Source organism: Theileria annulata, chromosome 1 (genome assembly GCF_000003225.4).
Source record: "Theileria annulata chromosome 1, complete sequence, *** SEQUENCING IN PROGRESS ***".
Classification (NCBI taxonomy): Eukaryota; Apicomplexa; class Aconoidasida; order Piroplasmida; family Theileriidae; genus Theileria; species Theileria annulata.
The window spans coordinates 26,244-43,837 of NC_011129.2; the positions used below are offsets into that span (position 1 = coordinate 26,244).

At 26.2% G+C, this 17,594-nt stretch overlaps 10 protein-coding genes across 10 annotated transcripts, besides 5 other annotated features; 5 read left to right on the plus strand and 5 right to left on the minus strand.

The window, feature by feature from the left end:
* Nucleotides 1-255: 255 nt before the first annotated feature.
* On the minus strand, nucleotides 256-1,169 carry TA09730 (uncharacterized protein; the record flags this gene model as incomplete). Its single annotated transcript, XM_948468.1, has 5 exons — nucleotides 256-486; nucleotides 571-668; nucleotides 700-787; nucleotides 875-979; nucleotides 1,014-1,169. 5 exons carry the CDS (start codon nucleotides 1,167-1,169, stop codon nucleotides 256-258), a joined length of 678 nt encoding a protein of 225 aa, XP_953561.1.
* A 213-nt stretch (nucleotides 1,170-1,382) lies between these two features.
* On the minus strand, nucleotides 1,383-3,213 carry TA09725 (uncharacterized protein; the record flags this gene model as incomplete). Its single annotated transcript, XM_948469.1, has 5 exons — nucleotides 1,383-1,521; nucleotides 1,552-1,648; nucleotides 1,678-1,875; nucleotides 2,292-2,564; nucleotides 2,973-3,213. 5 exons carry the CDS (start codon nucleotides 3,211-3,213, stop codon nucleotides 1,383-1,385), a joined length of 948 nt encoding a protein of 315 aa, XP_953562.1.
* Nucleotides 1,787-1,855: a sequence feature (2 probable transmembrane helices predicted for TA09725 by TMHMM2.0 at aa 95-117 and 179-201).
* Nucleotides 2,455-2,523: a sequence feature (2 probable transmembrane helices predicted for TA09725 by TMHMM2.0 at aa 95-117 and 179-201).
* A 130-nt stretch (nucleotides 3,214-3,343) lies between the features above and the next one.
* Nucleotides 3,344-3,427: a sequence feature (Signal anchor predicted for TA09720 by SignalP 2.0 HMM (Signal peptide probability 0.069, signal anchor probability 0.925) with cleavage site probability 0.033 between residues 28 and 29).
* On the plus strand, nucleotides 3,344-5,056 carry TA09720 (uncharacterized protein; the record flags this gene model as incomplete). Its single annotated transcript, XM_948470.1, has 4 exons — nucleotides 3,344-3,425; nucleotides 3,455-3,700; nucleotides 4,235-4,338; nucleotides 4,721-5,056. The coding sequence occupies 4 exons, from the start codon at nucleotides 3,344-3,346 to the stop codon at nucleotides 5,054-5,056; spliced, it is 768 nt and encodes a 255-aa protein (XP_953563.1).
* Nucleotides 3,380-3,425: a sequence feature (1 probable transmembrane helix predicted for TA09720 by TMHMM2.0 at aa 13-35).
* Nucleotides 3,455-3,477: a sequence feature (1 probable transmembrane helix predicted for TA09720 by TMHMM2.0 at aa 13-35).
* A 129-nt stretch (nucleotides 5,057-5,185) lies between the features above and the next one.
* On the plus strand, nucleotides 5,186-5,821 carry TA09715 (uncharacterized protein; the record flags this gene model as incomplete). Its single annotated transcript, XM_948471.1, has 2 exons — nucleotides 5,186-5,479; nucleotides 5,555-5,821. 2 exons carry the CDS (start codon nucleotides 5,186-5,188, stop codon nucleotides 5,819-5,821), a joined length of 561 nt encoding a protein of 186 aa, XP_953564.1.
* Nucleotides 5,822-6,325: 504 nt separating this feature from the next.
* On the plus strand, nucleotides 6,326-8,524 carry TA09710 (uncharacterized protein; the record flags this gene model as incomplete). The annotated part of the gene is made up of 1 exon (XM_948472.1): nucleotides 6,326-8,524. The coding sequence occupies one exon, from the start codon at nucleotides 6,326-6,328 to the stop codon at nucleotides 8,522-8,524; it is 2,199 nt and encodes a 732-aa protein (XP_953565.1).
* Nucleotides 8,525-9,285: 761 nt separating this feature from the next.
* Nucleotides 9,286-11,385, minus strand: TA09705 (uncharacterized protein; the record flags this gene model as incomplete). Its single annotated transcript, XM_948473.1, has 5 exons — nucleotides 9,286-9,393; nucleotides 9,429-9,561; nucleotides 10,146-10,659; nucleotides 10,897-10,974; nucleotides 11,121-11,385. The coding sequence occupies 5 exons, from the start codon at nucleotides 11,383-11,385 to the stop codon at nucleotides 9,286-9,288; spliced, it is 1,098 nt and encodes a 365-aa protein (XP_953566.1).
* A 408-nt stretch (nucleotides 11,386-11,793) lies between these two features.
* On the minus strand, nucleotides 11,794-12,417 carry TA09700 (small GTPase (Rab11); the record flags this gene model as incomplete). The annotated part of the gene is made up of 1 exon (XM_948474.1): nucleotides 11,794-12,417. The coding sequence occupies one exon, from the start codon at nucleotides 12,415-12,417 to the stop codon at nucleotides 11,794-11,796; it is 624 nt and encodes a 207-aa protein (XP_953567.1).
* Nucleotides 12,418-12,971: 554 nt separating this feature from the next.
* On the plus strand, nucleotides 12,972-13,391 carry TA09695 (30S ribosomal protein S8, putative; the record flags this gene model as incomplete). Its single annotated transcript, XM_948475.1, has 2 exons — nucleotides 12,972-13,154; nucleotides 13,185-13,391. 2 exons carry the CDS (start codon nucleotides 12,972-12,974, stop codon nucleotides 13,389-13,391), a joined length of 390 nt encoding a protein of 129 aa, XP_953568.1.
* A 61-nt stretch (nucleotides 13,392-13,452) lies between these two features.
* On the plus strand, nucleotides 13,453-15,293 carry TA09690 (cell-cycle-control protein (translation regulation), putative; the record flags this gene model as incomplete). The annotated part of the gene is made up of 2 exons (XM_948476.1): nucleotides 13,453-13,570; nucleotides 13,627-15,293. The coding sequence occupies 2 exons, from the start codon at nucleotides 13,453-13,455 to the stop codon at nucleotides 15,291-15,293; spliced, it is 1,785 nt and encodes a 594-aa protein (XP_953569.1).
* A 750-nt stretch (nucleotides 15,294-16,043) lies between these two features.
* TA09685 (uncharacterized protein) lies at nucleotides 16,044-17,324 on the minus strand (the record flags this gene model as incomplete). The annotated part of the gene is made up of 3 exons (XM_948477.1): nucleotides 16,044-16,631; nucleotides 16,907-17,140; nucleotides 17,259-17,324. 3 exons carry the CDS (start codon nucleotides 17,322-17,324, stop codon nucleotides 16,044-16,046), a joined length of 888 nt encoding a protein of 295 aa, XP_953570.1.
* Nucleotides 17,325-17,594: the final 270 nt, after the last annotated feature.

Genomic DNA, 17,594 nt, shown 5'->3' on the forward strand with positions numbered 1-17,594 from the left:
CTTTAGTTACTGGAGGTATATTAAAGGGTACTTAAGGTATATTAGAATACATAAAGAGTATAATATTAATGTGTAGATTTATTAAATTTAGTGTATGGTATTGTTCTGAAATAATCATATCCAGTAGTTTTATGTCTGAACCAAGGCCATGTTTTTGTTCTAAATCCAAATTAATTCAATTAATCTCACCTTGGTTTATTATAATGTATTTTATCACGAAGTTTCTTTATTTGTATACTTTCCAAATTCTCAATCTCAGGATATACTTGATATGATAATCTCACTAAAATTTTTATCAACAAATGTTGTATTATTAATATTATTAGTTGTATTATTACTTGATGGACGTTGATATGATATGTAATCACGTTCTTTAAAATTTGTTGGTAATTTACGTCCTAAAATTAATCTTCTAAAATACCATGTCCTATCAATTTTACAAGTTTCATGATGTAATAACATATCATCAACATCTTTAATATCTACCTAACACATTATTAATTAATCAACTTAATCAACTTAATCAACTTAATCAATCAATTAATTAATTAATTATTATTAATATTTTACATTTAATGAATTGGAAATTAATTTTTTAGTTTCAAATGTGAATATTTTATGATTATCCGATTCAAATTCTTCATCAGTTAAATATGACATCATATTATCTAATTATTAATTTTCAAATAATAAAATTACATTGATTTTTTAATTGTAAAAATGTTCCAGTAATTTGTTCTTCAGGAAGTGTATTTTTACCAATTAATTTCAATTCCATACATAATTCCTATTAATCACATAATTATTTACACATTTACATAATTATTTACACAATTAACGGTATTATTATAAAATTATCTAATTATTAAGTTACTTGTAAATAATTGTAGAATTTACGGAAAGTGAATCTTCCTGGAGATTCCATTAATTTTTGTACAGAGAATTGGAAATATTTTTCCGTTTCTTCATCTGGATTTTTCTAATAAAATTATTTTAAAATATTTATTATTTACAGAATCTATTAATATATTCTTTTTTATTCCATTCCATAATTTTGTTATATTATTTTCATTTCTTGGATATAATTTTTCATTTATTATTCTATCATATTTATCTTTAGGTTTATTTATTCTCCAAATTGTTATATATCTTATTTGTATATTTCTCATTCATATAATAAATTTAATCAACAATTTAACAAATTCAACAAAATTTAACAAATTCAACAGAATTTCATAAATTTAATCAATTTAACATTAAATTCATAATTTAATAATTATAATAATTATAATAATTAAAATATATGATTTATGATAAAAATTTAATTATAGTAGAATATATAGTGCCATAAATTAAGCATTCTGGTAAAAATAATATTGATTTCATACTAAATCCACAATATAATTTACGTATACTAAATCCACCATTTCTCTAAAAAAATTAATTAAATTAATGAAATTTACTTTGATATGTGTAAAAAAATCTTTATAACCATTTTTAGATGAATATTGATATTTAACTCTAAAAAATTTATTAATGAAATGAATTTACTTGAGTGTATCAATTGGATATGTAATAGTTTTTGATATGAATGATGTGACTGTAGCGAATATTAAATTAAATGGATATAATTCAACTGGTTTCATTTCTATATATTTATTAAAAAATTTTCATTACCAATTGGATTTAATGATTTTATATTTGATTTTAATATTACATTTTTGGAAATTTCTTCATTTATATTTTCTATTATTTTATATTGGATTTGTTCATTCAATGGTAATGTTATCATCAAATGTGTACTTGTCGATATTAAACATAATAAAAATCCACTATACAAATTTCTTATACCTATATTCATATTACTCTTAATCACTATAGTATTTAGTTACGGTGCTTGCTCCAATAGTATAAGTAGTTTTTAAGTAGTAAGGAGTTTAAGGGTTATTAGGGGTTATTAGGGGTTATTAGGGGTAGTTAGGCAATTAAGGGTATAGTACACTCCATAAGGGTATAATTAGCTCCCTTTCCCTATTACACTCCATAGCTGTAGTTAGCTCCCTTTCGAGGACTAGTAAAAGTGTTATTTAGCTCCCTTTCCCGGAGTACCAAAAGTGTAAAATTAGCTCCCTTTCCGGAGTACCAAAAGTGTAAAATTAGTATCCTTTCCAGGAGTAGTACTATTACTCCTTAATACTCTAGTACTACTAATACCCTTAGATACCCCTTAACTACCCTTTAACTACCTACTACTGTGTGACCAAGCACCGTAACTAAGTACTATAAATTACCTTGATTTTGTATTGTTTGTTTAATATAATTTCGAAAATTATGAATATTATAATTTGAAGATAATCTTGTAAAACAAGTATCAAATGGATAAGAGAATAAATGTGAAAAAGTACAAATAGTAAGAGATTCCAAATATTTTTTAAAATAATCACTTTTAGTTTTATTTGTTATAGAATTTGTAATTATATAAATTCCTGGAAATATTATACCAGATAATATATGTAATGTTGTACCCTTCCATAATCCATAAATTCCATATCTATTATATGTTCCTATTACATATATTATTACCAACTAACTAATTACTTAGTAATCTCACTAATAGTACTACTAGACTACTGTACTATATACTTACTACTAGACTACTGTACTATATACTTACTACTAGACTACTGTACTATATACTTACTACTAGACTACTGTACTATATACTTACTACTAGACTACTGTACTATATACTTACTACTAGACTACTGTACTATATACTTACTACTAGACTACTGTACTATATACTTACTACTAGACTACTGTACTATATACTTACTACTAGACTACTGTACTATATACTTACTACTAGACTACTGTACTATATACTTACTACTAGACTACTGTACTATATACTTACTACTAGACTACTGATTATTAAGAATAAGGAATATGTGGAATATAAGTATTATTACCTTTAAAAATATTAATTGGAGTTAAATTATTAATATTGAATAATTGTTTGAATTTATTGGAATTAATTTGACAAATTAATGAAGATCTTATAAAAGGTGATAATATTAAACGTTGTGTAGTTATTGGTATTATATGTGATATATATTGAGTTAATTGTAATCTTGTATCTGTTACTCTTTTTTTATTTCTTTTTATATTTATACTATTTAATCTTTCTTTTAATTTTTCATATTGTAACATTTTTTTTCCAATATATTAATAATAATTTAATTTTAATTATTTTCTAATAACACCATACACATTTAATAATTTTATTTTTCTATAATTTTTAATATTTTAATATTTTAATATTTTAATTAATTTAATTAGAATGAATAATAAAAACGAATTTTCTTATAGAATATTATTAATTTTTATACACATTATTTTTGTATTGGTTATATTATCTTCTGGTAAATATATTATTATTATTATTTTATAGGTTCATTAACTGGATTATATTATTTTAAACCATTTATACATGTTGGATTAAAGTATCCACAAGAACAAATAAATATTTGGAATATAACATTATCTGATACAAATTTAATTTTAACTGGTGGTAATTTTAAAACTAATATCGCCTTTTATAATACTTCCATCTTTCCTATCACTTATGAACCACAACAAGTTGATTTATTCTATTATCCAATTGGTGAACAACCATCTTGCATGTTATTACATTCAAGTATTATACATTAGTTACGGTGCTTGCTCCAACAGTAGTAGTTAGATAGTCCTAATTAGTCTTAAGTAGTTAAAGGGTATTTGAGGCCTATTAGGCACTTAAGGCCTATTAAGGGTTATTAGGAGTATTTATAGGTAGTTAGAGGTACATAAGGGTTATTATAGGTACTTAAGGTGTATTAGGTACTATTAACCCTATTAGTAGTTACGAGTTAACAGTATTAGTTACGAGTTAACAGTATTAGTTACGAGTTAACAGTATTAGTTAAGAGTTAACAGTAATCTAAGGGTATTTTATGAGTAGTTAAGTAGTTAAGGCTATCTAAGACTACATAGGCCTAATTAAGGGCTAATTAAGGGCTTTTAAGGCTATTAGGTAGTTAAGGGCTATTTAGCTATTTTAGCCTATTAATACTAGTAGGTACAGTAGGTATACTAAGGCTATTTAGCTATTTAAGGGCAATAGGTAGTTAAGGAGTATTAGGTAGTTAAGGAGTAGTTAAAGGGTATTTAAGGAGTATATACTTGTGATTAGGTGATTATCATTTTGATCCAATGAGTGATAGTTGTAGTATATCAAAAATTTATAATACTATTAATCAAAATAATGATTCATTTTTCAAAATCAGTGATCTTAAAGTTAATTTATACACACTCTTAGTCCTTACAACAGTTATTCTATACTCTAGACAGTCCATACAATAGTTATATACCCCTTACGGGGTTTCTTACTTAGGGTAGTTAATTATTATTACCCTTAGTCCATACAGTAGCTAATTTATACTCTAGACAGCTAATTTATATACCGTTAGTCCTTACAACAGTTAATCTATACACACTAGACAGTCCATACAACAGTTAATCTATACACACTAGACAGTTCTTACAACAGCTAATTTATACTCTAGACAGTCAATTTATATACCCTTAGTCCTTACAGTAGCTAATTTATATACCCTTAGTCCTTACAGTAGCTAATTTATATACCCCTAGTCCCTAGGGGAAGTGAATAATTGGATAGATAACAATGGGTTCAAGTGGATGGGATTTTAGTATACCGAAATATAAAGAATTGATATGGAATATTGGATTTGAAGTACCTTATGAAGATTTGAGTAGTATAAAACGGATATATATGGATTGTGTCAAGTTTAATCGTGTATTATTTTCAATACTTTTAAAAGGAAATGTACTTAATTATTTATTCATGAGGAAAGAAATTGATACTACATTTGAATTATTAATTCCAATGGAATGTTCTATTGATCCCAATATACACAATTTATTCCATTCACATAATGCACCAAATCATTCCATTATTTTCAATAATCTTAAACATACTTCTTTTAAATTTTAATTTATCAAATAATTTATATAATTTTACATTATTTAGAATATTTTGTGGAAATTTGTGTTATTTACTGGAATTTGTGTATAATTTGTAATATTCAGTGAAAATTGTTTGTTATTTGGTTGGTATATACGGATGGATGAATTATTATGTGTATGGAATAGTATATTTTCAGAATCAAATGAATATACATTTGGTTATAATGAAAAATTATATAATTTATTAATAACACAAGAATATACAAATTATATAAATTCATCTAAAAATATAAATTCATCTAAAAATATAAATCCAACTAAAGATATAAATTCATTTAATGATATAAAACCATATAGTTTTAAACAAATATTACAAATTATACTTAATAATAATGATCCTGAAATTAATATAATACTTAATACATTTTTTAATTTAAGAGAATATCTTATTGTATCCTCAATAATTAAATTTAATTAAAATTATTAATTAATTAATTAATTAATTATGATTAAATTAGTTTTTTAGAATAGTTTTAATGAAATAATGATAGAAAATGGATTTGAAGAATTATTAAAAGATTCAATAAAATTAATAATAGTTGATGCATTTAATCGTAAATTAAAACAAATGAATATAGATTTTACACCAATATTAATTGATGTTACGGGTGTTAAAAATATTGAACAATTTCTTCAAATAATTAAAGAAATTAAATTATTAATTAATCAAATTAATAATATAAATAATAATATTAATATAAAACAAAATATTATTAATAATGTAATATTATAACTAGACTAGAGTAGACTAGGCTAGACTAAGACTAGATTAAGATTTAGATTTAGATTAAGATTAGCTTAGATTGTTGTAATTGAATGTTTAGATAAAATTAGAAAGAAATTTAATTGAAGAAGAATTATTAAAATATCAATACAATTAATTAATATTAATAATTATCAACGATTTAATGTGATGTGTAGAATATATATATTAAATTAATATATATTGAAAATTATAATATTAATATATTAATATAATATAGTATATATAATCATTTTTATTAATATTTATTAATATTTATTTATATATTAAAAATTATTTTATTAATTCCCCATCCAGATGGGGTCTGTTGTTTTAAATAATTATTTAATTACAATATTATATTCCATTTCATTATATTCATTATTATAAATTAATTTAATTAGAAATCGGATGTAATTAGAGATTTAATAGAATTTATGTGATGTGATTAGAATACAATTTGATTAGAATATAATTAATGAGTAATATTGTAAAATGAATAGGAATAGGAATATTAGATCGAGTTTAGATAATTCTTATACTCCTCGACAGAATTATCTTAATGATGAATCTAATGAACGTAATTTTAAATTAAATACACGTTCACGTAATAATTTTAATTCTTTCAATAATAGAATTAATAATCGTGATACCAGAGATACCAGAGAAGTAAGGGATACTAGAGATACTAAGGAATTCACAAGAGATACTAAAGATTATGATAATGACAATTTCAGAGACTCTAGAGATACCCTAAGAGATACTAGAGAACCTACTAGGGATCTAAGAGATCCCCTTAGAAGTAGAGATACTATGGAAACTAGAGATAGAGATATAAGAAATGTTAAAAGAGATTATGATACAATTACATATCAAAATTCAAAAGATTCTACACAATTCAATTATTCCAATAGAATTAATACTCCAAGAGATGGTAGAGACAGTAGGGATAGTAAGGAGTTTACTAGAGATAGGGATACTGTGGATACTAGGGACTCTAAGGAATACATTAGGGATACTAAGGAATTTACTAGGGATACTCCTAGAGATACACTTAGGGAAACTATGGATACTAGAGATAATTTGGATACTAGAGATAGAGAAGTAAGGGATTCTAGAGACACTAGAGATACTCTTAGAGACACTATGGATAATAGGGATTCTAGGGATTATGATGACAATTTCCGAGACACTCCTAGAGATACACTTAGGGATACTAGGGATACTAGAGATACTATGGATACTAGATATGATAGAATAGGTCCGTATGAACGTAGAAATCAACCATATCAATCAAATAATGGAAATTTAAGAAATTCTGGACCTATACGTAAATCCAATATTACATATAACCGTTACCAGAACAACAGGTACAATCCCAATTTCAACCCTAATAACAGGTACAACCCTAATAACCGCTATAACCCAAATTATAACCCTAATTACAATCCTAATAACAGGTATAACCCTAACTACAATCCTAACAACAGATTTAACCCAAATTATAACCCAAATAACAGGTACAATCCCAATTATCAGAATAACCGTTATAACCCAAATTATCAAAACAACCGTAATGATCCAAATAACCGTTATGACACCAGATATGATAATAGATACACAGATTCCCGTAATGACACTAGGTATACGGATCGTAATGACCGTTATGACACTAGAGATATGAGGGATACTAGAGACTATACTATGGACATGAGGGATAATATGGATACTAGAGATGATAGAAGATATACTGATAACCGTTATGACAACAGATACTCTAATGATAATCGGTATACAGACCGTAATTATCCTAATGACCGCTATGATACCAGATATACTGACCGTAGTGATCCAAATAACCGTTATCCAAATGACCGCTATGACAACAGGTATACTAATGACACTAGATATACCGACTCCCGTAATGACAATCGGTACACAGACCGTACAGACCGTACAGACCGTACAGACCGCACCGAACGTTATGACCGTACTGAACGTTATGACCGTAATGATACTAGATATGACCGTAATGATATGGAATTGAGAAATATGGAAGATATAAATGTAATAAGAAATAAAGAGAGAATACATAGAACGAAGATATTTATAGGAAATTTATCAGGTGATGTGACTCAAGAGGAGTTGACTGATAAATTTTCATCATTTGGTCCAATTAATCGTATAGACTTTAGGCGTAAATTTGCATTTATAGATTATGTACGTTCGAAAGATGCTGATGCGGCTATTAGAGATATGCATAATAAGTTTATTTGGGGTTCATATCTTAAGGTCCAACCTCACATTGATCAGAATAAACGTTTATCATCAAGAGATCCTAAACCATCATTTCAAATTACTGTATCAAATTTAGATCAAAGTGTAAGTTGGCAAGATCTTAAAGATTTTGGACGTCAAGCTGGTGATGTACATTATACATCTATAATTATTAAAGGTGATAAACGATTTGGATTAATTGAATATACTAATGAACAATCTGTACAAAAAGCTATGAATGAATTAAATGGACAAAAAATCGTTGATAATATACTCGAACTTACACATATTCCAATGAGTGAATTCTTTAAAAAACTTGGATATAATGATTCTATTGAATCACATATTATTGATGATGATATACAATTGTACGTTACGGTGACTGGACCAACACCAGCCCCAAAAGGGGCTTCCTAATTATACCATTACTAGTTCTTTAGTTATACAGTTATTTAGCTCTCTTTGGAGTATTACACTCCATACCCATAGAATTAGCTCCCTTTCAGGGGTACACTCTATGGCTGTAGAATTAGCTCCCTTTCAGGGGTACACTCTATGGCTGTAGAATTAGCTCCCTTTCATAGGGTCTATTTAGTTATTAGGGGATTAGTTAGTTATTAGTGGAGTTAGTTATATACTTTAGGTATTTAGTTGGTTAGTTATATACCCTTACGGGGGTACCTAGTTACAGTACTTAGTTATTTACTATAGTTATTTAGCCCCTTACGGGGCCTAGTTATCTACACCCCTTGCGGGGTACCGTTTGAGCAAGCACCGTAACGCTGTTATAGAAATGAAAATGATGTATTTGAAGCGGAAAATAGTAAATCACCATCAATAGAAATCAAAGATGATATATATCAACAAGGAAATTTAGAATCTATCGATTATAATTAATACATTTGGATAATACTCATTACTCTATTAATACTCAATCAATACTCAATCAATTAATAATCAATTAATACTAATTCATTATTAATACTATTAATATTACAAAATTTATTCAATATTACAAATTCTATTCAAATTCATTTCATTTCTAATAATTTTACAAAATTTATGGTTAATATTTTCATTTGGATATATTTAATGGATTTATAATTAATATACTAAAAAAAATTATCAATTCATATATTCTAAATATTCATTAGTATTATTAGTAATTAGTAGAATTACTAGATGAAATTAGAGAATTTAGTGAAGAATTTACTAGAGAATGAGAAGAATTTACTGTAGAAATTAGTTGGAAAAAAATTACTTTTGGAGAAAAAAAGATTATAAACCTAAAAAATTCTAAAAAAATTAGTTAAAATTATACTTTTAATTTATTTGTTCCTTTGTTTATATTTTTTTTGGTCCAATTTATTTTATTTTGTAATCCCATTACCCATTCTGGTATTTCATCAACTTCTAATCTTTCACTCAATTCTTTTGCAAAATTCAAACAATTTCTATATTCTATTATTAATATTATTAATACTAATAATAGTAGTGAGTATAACTAGTATAACTAGTAGTCAGGGTAACTAGTATAACTAGTAGTCAGGGTAACTAGTAACACCTAGTACTACTATTGACTACTAGTACTAGTAGAGGTAATACTAATTAGACTACTAATTACTGCTATACTTAAGTACTTAAGACTTTAGACTACTTTACTTAAGTACTTAGACCCCTTAACTATACTACTACTAGGCTTAACTACTTATGACTAGAGTACCTAGACTAGACTACTTTATTACCTAGAACTAAATAACCTTAAGTACTATAGATTACTAGTACTAGTACTAGCCTTAACTACTTAATAGCCTTAACTACTGTTAACTACCCCTTAGATGGCTATTACTAAGCTGTAGACTTAGAGTACTTAGTTACTAGTCTAGTACTTAATTACTTATTTAGACTAGTTATACATTACTTAACTACCCCTTAATAGCCTTTAACTAATTAACTACCTCAAGAATACCTAATACCTCTAGACTACTGTACTTAACTACTCTAAGACTACTATATAGTAGTAGAATGATGTGGATACCGATGTAATATATTATAATCATATGCAATCCAATAAGATTTCATATTTTGTATGATATTTTGTACTTGTAGTGGTGTAAATTTGGTTTTACCAAGATTTATAGTTTTACGATATTTATGATAAGGATGAAATTTAGGTATTGTACTTGTTATACCAGTACCACCTTTCGGATTATATCCATAATTATATTCTGTACCATATATCTCTATACCTGCATGATATGCACCTATACCCATACTATTCGCCATACTATTCACATAATAATTTATCTTCTCCAAATCATATATATTCAAATATACTTCATTATTCAAATATACTTCATTCAAATTTATATTATTAGGAGCGATTTGTATATCTTCTGTTACGGTGTCAGGTCCAATACTACTAATACTACTAATACCACTAATACCAATACTATTAATACTACTGTTGGTATTAGTATGAGTTAAATCATTAGAAATATTTGATGTAAAAGTTTTAAAAAGTTCATTATTAGAATTAATTTTTATTAATCCTATAGTCAGTAGTAAAGGGTATTTAAGGAGTACCTAGGAGTATCTAAGGGTATTAGGAGTAGTTAAAGGTATTTTAGAGTACCCTTGGATGAGGGGTAATTAAGGTGTAAAATAAGGGGTACTAGGATTATTAGGAATATATAAGGATATTAAGTACTCTAGTAGTTCCTTATGTATTCTAAGGCTAACTAGGCTATTTAAGGGCTATTAGGTAATTAAGGGTATATTAGAGATACCTGGATTAGTATTAAATTTAATTGGTGAATTAATTTTAAAATTATTAAGACTTTTAGTACTATTTGATCTTACAATATCTATACAACAATTTTACTAACCTGCTGTAGACTACTGTAGTAGTATTTACCTACTGTACTAGGGCTATTGTAGATTACTGTAGTACTAGACTACTACTACTCTTAACTACTGTAGTTAACTACTTAATAGATTAGTTATTTGATACTATTATTAATATTGGAATTGGTATGAAAATTTTTAGGAGTGAAATCACCAGAAAGTATAGAATTATAAACTATTTCTTTAGCAATCATACCATGTTCATTAGTTATTTCATTCATCATTTCCATATTCACATTTCCATTAGTAGTATCCTTAGTAGTAATAGTAGTAGGAAGATTGGGAGTACTATTAGTAGTATTAGTACTATTTAGAGTAGTACTATTTAGAGTACTACTAGAGAGAGTACTATTACTAGTAGAATCTTCCATTAAAAATTTTCAATACATTAAAATATATATTAATACACTAAAATATATATTAAAAATTATAAATATATAAAATAAATTATTAAATAATTAATATAAATGTTAGAATATAAAATTATAAAAAAACAACATGAAATGTGCATTAATATGCACCTTATAGCATTTCATAATTAGACAATTATATAAATTTATATACAATAAATACAATTAATATTTATAATTATATAAATGAAATTTAATTGAAAATAATTAACAAAAATCCTATTTAAAAAATAAATGTTCAAAATTGATCGGGTTAGGAGAAATAAATTTTCCTCTCTCCTAATTATTGCTGCTCCTAATCTACTTACTTAACTACCTAATCCCTTAACTACTCTTAACTGCTTAATATATATATTATTAGATTAATTTTTAACAACATTTGGAAAGTTTCTTTTTCATTTTTTTAGGTTTTGTTAATGTGATTGTTTTAGAGACTTGGGATCCAGTAACAGTTTCACCAAATTTCTCATGATTATCACAAATTAAATTCAACAATTCACCAAACGTAGTGTCGATATTCTCATTATTAAGACAAGAAGTTTCAAAAAACAATAAATTATTACTCCGAGCATAACGTTCTCCATCTTCAAAAGTTACTTCCCTTAAATGTGTCAAATCACTTTTATTTCCAACTAATGCAATGATCATATTTGGATCTCCATACTCATTTAATTCTGATAACCATCGAGAAACGTTATAAAATGACTGTTTTGAAGCAATGTCATAGACTACAATAGCACCTCTAGCTCCTCTATAATATGCACTTGTAATTGCTCTATATCGTTCTTGTCCTGCTGTATCCCAAATCTGTGCTTTAGCTATTTTTCCATTCTTCAAATTCACATTCTTTGTAGCAAATTCCACACCAATTGTACTCTTCGAATCTAACTTAAAATTCCCCTTTACAAATCTATCCAATAAATTCGATTTACCAACATTCGAATCACCAATCAATACTATCTTAAATAAATAATCATATGTTTGTTCCGCCATTGCGATATTCTAAATTCAATTATTACTTAATAAGAGACTTCTTAACTACTTAACTATTGTAGACTACTGTAGACTAGTAGGCCACTTAACTACCTAAAACTACTATATACTACTAGTAATAATAGTACCCCTTAACTACTGTACTATACTTAACTACTCCTTAACTACTTAACTAGTGACTACTTAGTTAGGTACTTAATGGTACTGTAATCCTACTTAATAATTATAAATTAATAAAATTAATATTAAAAAACATACTGAAAATTATATTTTGTAAATAAAAAATTTATAAATACAAATATTAAAATTAAATTTTTGAATATAAATTTGAAAATTCTATAAGTACCATAAAGATGACTAATGAATTTCAATTATTAGATATAATATAATATTTCATTATATTAATTTTAAAATATAATATTAATAATTACTATATTAAATATAATAATTATAAATCCCAACAATTCTTCAAATAAAATTAAATATAATATAATATAATTAATTAATTTAATTTAATTTAAAATAAATAATTTATATATATAATTTATTTTAAAATGCAAAGAATGTGTGAAATGATAATACCATTAATGAAAACAGATACATATAATCAATGGTGTCGTTATCATATATTAAATGTACAAATATTACAATTATTATTAAATGAAGGTTATATACGTGGTTATTCAATACATGGTGATAGAATTAATATATTATTAAAACATTATAAAGGATCACCAGTAATTAATTTAATTATATATTAATTTTAGGTTATTAGAAATATAAGAGTTATATCAAAACCTAGTCGTGATATTTGGGTAACACCACATGAATTAAAATCAAGAACTAAATTTAATACTGGATTATGGATTATACAAACACCTATAGGTATTATATCACATCGTGATTGTATTAATATGGGTATTGGTGGTAAAATGCTCATTGCTATTAATAATCAATTTCAACATTTTTGTTAATAACATTTTAATTTATTAATCTTAATTTTCATTTTAATTTAATATTAATATTATCGCAAAAATGAATGAAACAACATCTTCTAATGATTCCAATATGAATCCAAGTAATTCCACTAACCCTCACTCAACTACTACTAACTCTACTACTACTACTGATGATACTATGAATAATATTAATGGTAAATTAATATATTTAAATTATTAATTATTTAAATTATTATAATTTATTTTTTAGAAATGAATTTATCTGAAAATTTGGAAAATTCTAAAACATCCGTAACATCAAAAGTATCAACTTCTATAACGTTGAGTAGGACTGGTGGTATATATATACCACCATTTAAACTTCAAAGATTACAATATGAAATAGAACCGGATGATTCTATTGATTATCAACGTCAGGAATGGGAACGTTTACGTAAACGTATAAATTCTATTGTTAATAAATTGACATTAACAAATGTAGCACAATTAGTTGTTGAGTTATTGGAATGTAATTTGATTCGTGGTCGTGGTTTATTTGCAAGAACTTGGATCCGTGCACAAATGGCATCTCCTGGTTTCACACCAATTTATGCCTCATTTTTAGCTATAGTAAATTCGAAATTTCCTGAAATCGGTGAACTAATCTTAAAGCGTATAATATTACAATTTCGTAGAGCATTTAAGAGAAATGATCGTATAGTATGTCAGTCTTGTATAAAATGTATAGCTCACATGGTGAATCAAAAAATAGCACATGAGATTGTTGCATTACAATTACTTGCAATATTACTTGAGAAACCAACTGATGATTCAGTAGAATTAGCAGTAGACTTTGTACGTGATGTTGGGAATTTTCTACATGATAATTGTAAACAAGGATTAGATTCAGTATTTGATCGTCTTAAAAGTATATTACAGTATGGATTAGTAGATAAGAGAACACAATATTCTATTGAAGCTTTATGGAAACATTGGAGGAATGGTTTTAATGAATTTCCATCAATATTGCCAGAATTAGATTTATTAGAAGAAGATGATCAAATTACACATGATATTGATTTTCTAGATGAAAACATCACTGGTGATGAAGGAATTAATATATTCCATCCGGTGGATCCGGAAATTTATAAATTAGAAAATATTAAATGGAATAATATTAAAATTGAATTATTAGGTGATTATAATACTGATACATCTGAAGATTCTGAATTAGACACAGATACTGATGTAGATGATGATGACTTAGTAGACAGAGGAGACAGAGGAGACAAAGGAAATAAAGTAGACAAAGGTAATATAGAAGAAGGTGTGGAAATAAAAGATATGACAGAACAAGAAATAATAAGTTTACGTAAGATAATATATTTATGTATAATGTCATCATTGAATTATGAAGAATGTGTACATAAGATATTGAAATTGAATATAAAAGGAAATGAAATGGAAGTGTGTATAATGTTAATAGATTGTTGTTCAATGGAACGAACTTATCAAATTTTCTATTCACTTCAGGCGGAACTTTTATGTAAACTAATGCTATCATATAAGACAAATTTTGAAGAATGTTTCAATAGACAATATAAATTAATCCATCGTTTAGAAACTGGAAAGATACGTAATATATCAAAATTCTTTGCACATCTGTTTTATTCCAATTCTATTGATTGGCAAATAATGAAAATTATACGTATAACTGAAGAAGATACCACATCTAGTGGTCGTATATTTATAAAAATATTATTACAAGAATTGGTACAGCATTTAGGAATTGAAGGATTATCTAGGAAATTTCATGATGAAGATGTTTTTAATCATATGTTCCCATCTGATTTACCTAAAAATATTAGATTCTCCATTAACTTTTTAACTGCTATTGGTTTATCACAACTTACCAATACTTTAAGATCATTATTATAATCTTTTAAATATACATTACGGTGCTTGCTCCAACAGTATAAGTAGAGTAGTTCTTAAGTAGTTAAGTAGTTAGTAGGTAGTTTAGGTGTATTAGGTGTTATAGGTGTAGTATGAGTAATTAAGAGTATAAGTATTAGTATAAGGGTTTAGTACTATATACTAGACTAATTAGGTATATTAGTAGGTAGTTAAAGTGTATTAGGGGTAATTAGTACTATTTACTAGGGTTTTGGAGTATATTAGGTATTTATGGGTATTATAAGTACTCTAAGTATACTAAGTACTCTAGTATATATACATACTAATATTAGGTTACTAAGTATTAAAGGTATTAGTAGTATACCTATAGTGATATACACTAGTATATACATATACAGGTATATAAAGGTAGTAGGTATTCTGGGAGTAGATAATAGGTATAGTAGGTACATAGTTAAGAGTATTAAGGTACTATCTACTCTAAGTATATTAGGTACTCTTGGTACTCTTCTACATAGTTACTCATGTAATGTAGTATGTATATGAAAAATTGTAATAGATTACAATTAACTATTGTACATGATCTCTATAATTCATTATTACTTGAATTATATCAAATTTATTCATTCCAATTTAACTCATTAAACTTGAATTGAATAAACTCTTAATTGAACTCACAATTGAACTGAACTCATTAATTGAACTCTTGAATTGAATAAACTCTGAATTGAACTCTTGATTGAACTCTTGATTGAACTCATTGAATTTGAGTTAATAAGGATTATAATGCATTTGATATTTGGGAGTTAGAGTATTACCATTAGAATTATTAATTTGTGTACCATAGGTATGTTGTGGATAATGTGATTGTATTGGTTCCATTTGCATATAATGTTCTTCACCTTTTTTAAGTTGTACTTTGAGATATTTTCCTCCTACGCTGAAGCCGTTCATATTTTTGATAGCTACGACAGCACTTTGTGGGTTATCATATGATATGAATCCAAAGCCTCGATTCCGACCTGCAGAGTCACGTTGTACTCTAGCACTAATTACATTTCCAAAGTGTTTAAAATGCTCTACCAAGTCCAGATCATTCCAATTTGCTGGAACATGGAATACAAATAAATTAGCACCTGGTGGTCCAAATGATGAACCACCAGCCACAGCACGTGCTGGAGCCATTAATTCCGCAGGCTTCTCCCATTGAGTTTGACCAGTTCTTACATTATAATAATATGGAACACCTTCAGCTGTTGTAAATTGCTGCCATAAAACTGATACAGCAGGTGTAGAAGTCTGATTCTCAACCATACTACGTTGTGAAGCATATACCACTTCCAAACCAACATTAGAACTCTAAAAAAATAATTAACCAAATTAGGAAAAAATAATTACTAAAATAGTGATTTTGGAAATAAAGTCAAAAATTGATCGGGTTAGAAGAAATAAATTTTCTTCACCCAGTAACTATTGCTGCAGTAACTACGTATATAGAAAAAATAATTAAAAATAATAAATAAATATACTAAAAGGTTGCAAAAATAGGAATTAGTGGGGTTAAGCTCGGTTAAGGTGTTACGTTACGGAGCTTGGTCAAACCGATTAGGATAACTAACTAATATATAACTAACTATATATAACCGTATATAACTAAAGAATTCGTAGTGGTGGTTGGCCGTGGACCTCGCACCGTAACGGGATACCTCAAATACGATTTTACCATTAAGAGCATCAATAGCATTAGAAGCACTTTGATTACTTTCAAATGTAACAAAAGCCCAGCCATTATTTTGTTTCATTTGATCAGGCATATAAAATAATGATACTAATTGTCCATATTTAGATAATTCCTCTTTCAACTCTTCCTATACAATTAATTTAAAAAAATTAATTTAAAATATAAAATAATTCTAACAATTGTTAAATATATAAAATAAATAATTATATAAAATAAATTATATTTGATTAGATAATAAAATTTACTTCGGAAACGTTGGTAGGTATAGATCCAACAAATAATTTAGCATTAACAGATGTGGATTCGGCCATAATTGTATAGAATTAATAAGAATTGATAAAATTGATTCAGAAAATAGCAGGAGAACTGCTAATTAAATAAATTGTATAATAATTAACACATTGTATAATAATTAACACATTGTGTAATAATTAACAAATATTGAAATAGAAATTAATAAAAGAATTTTTATATATATATATAATTATGGACGTTGTTGATTAATGTCCAAAAAATTTCAAATTTATAAACATAAGATATTAAATTTCTTAAATATCAAACTTATTCCATTACAATAATTC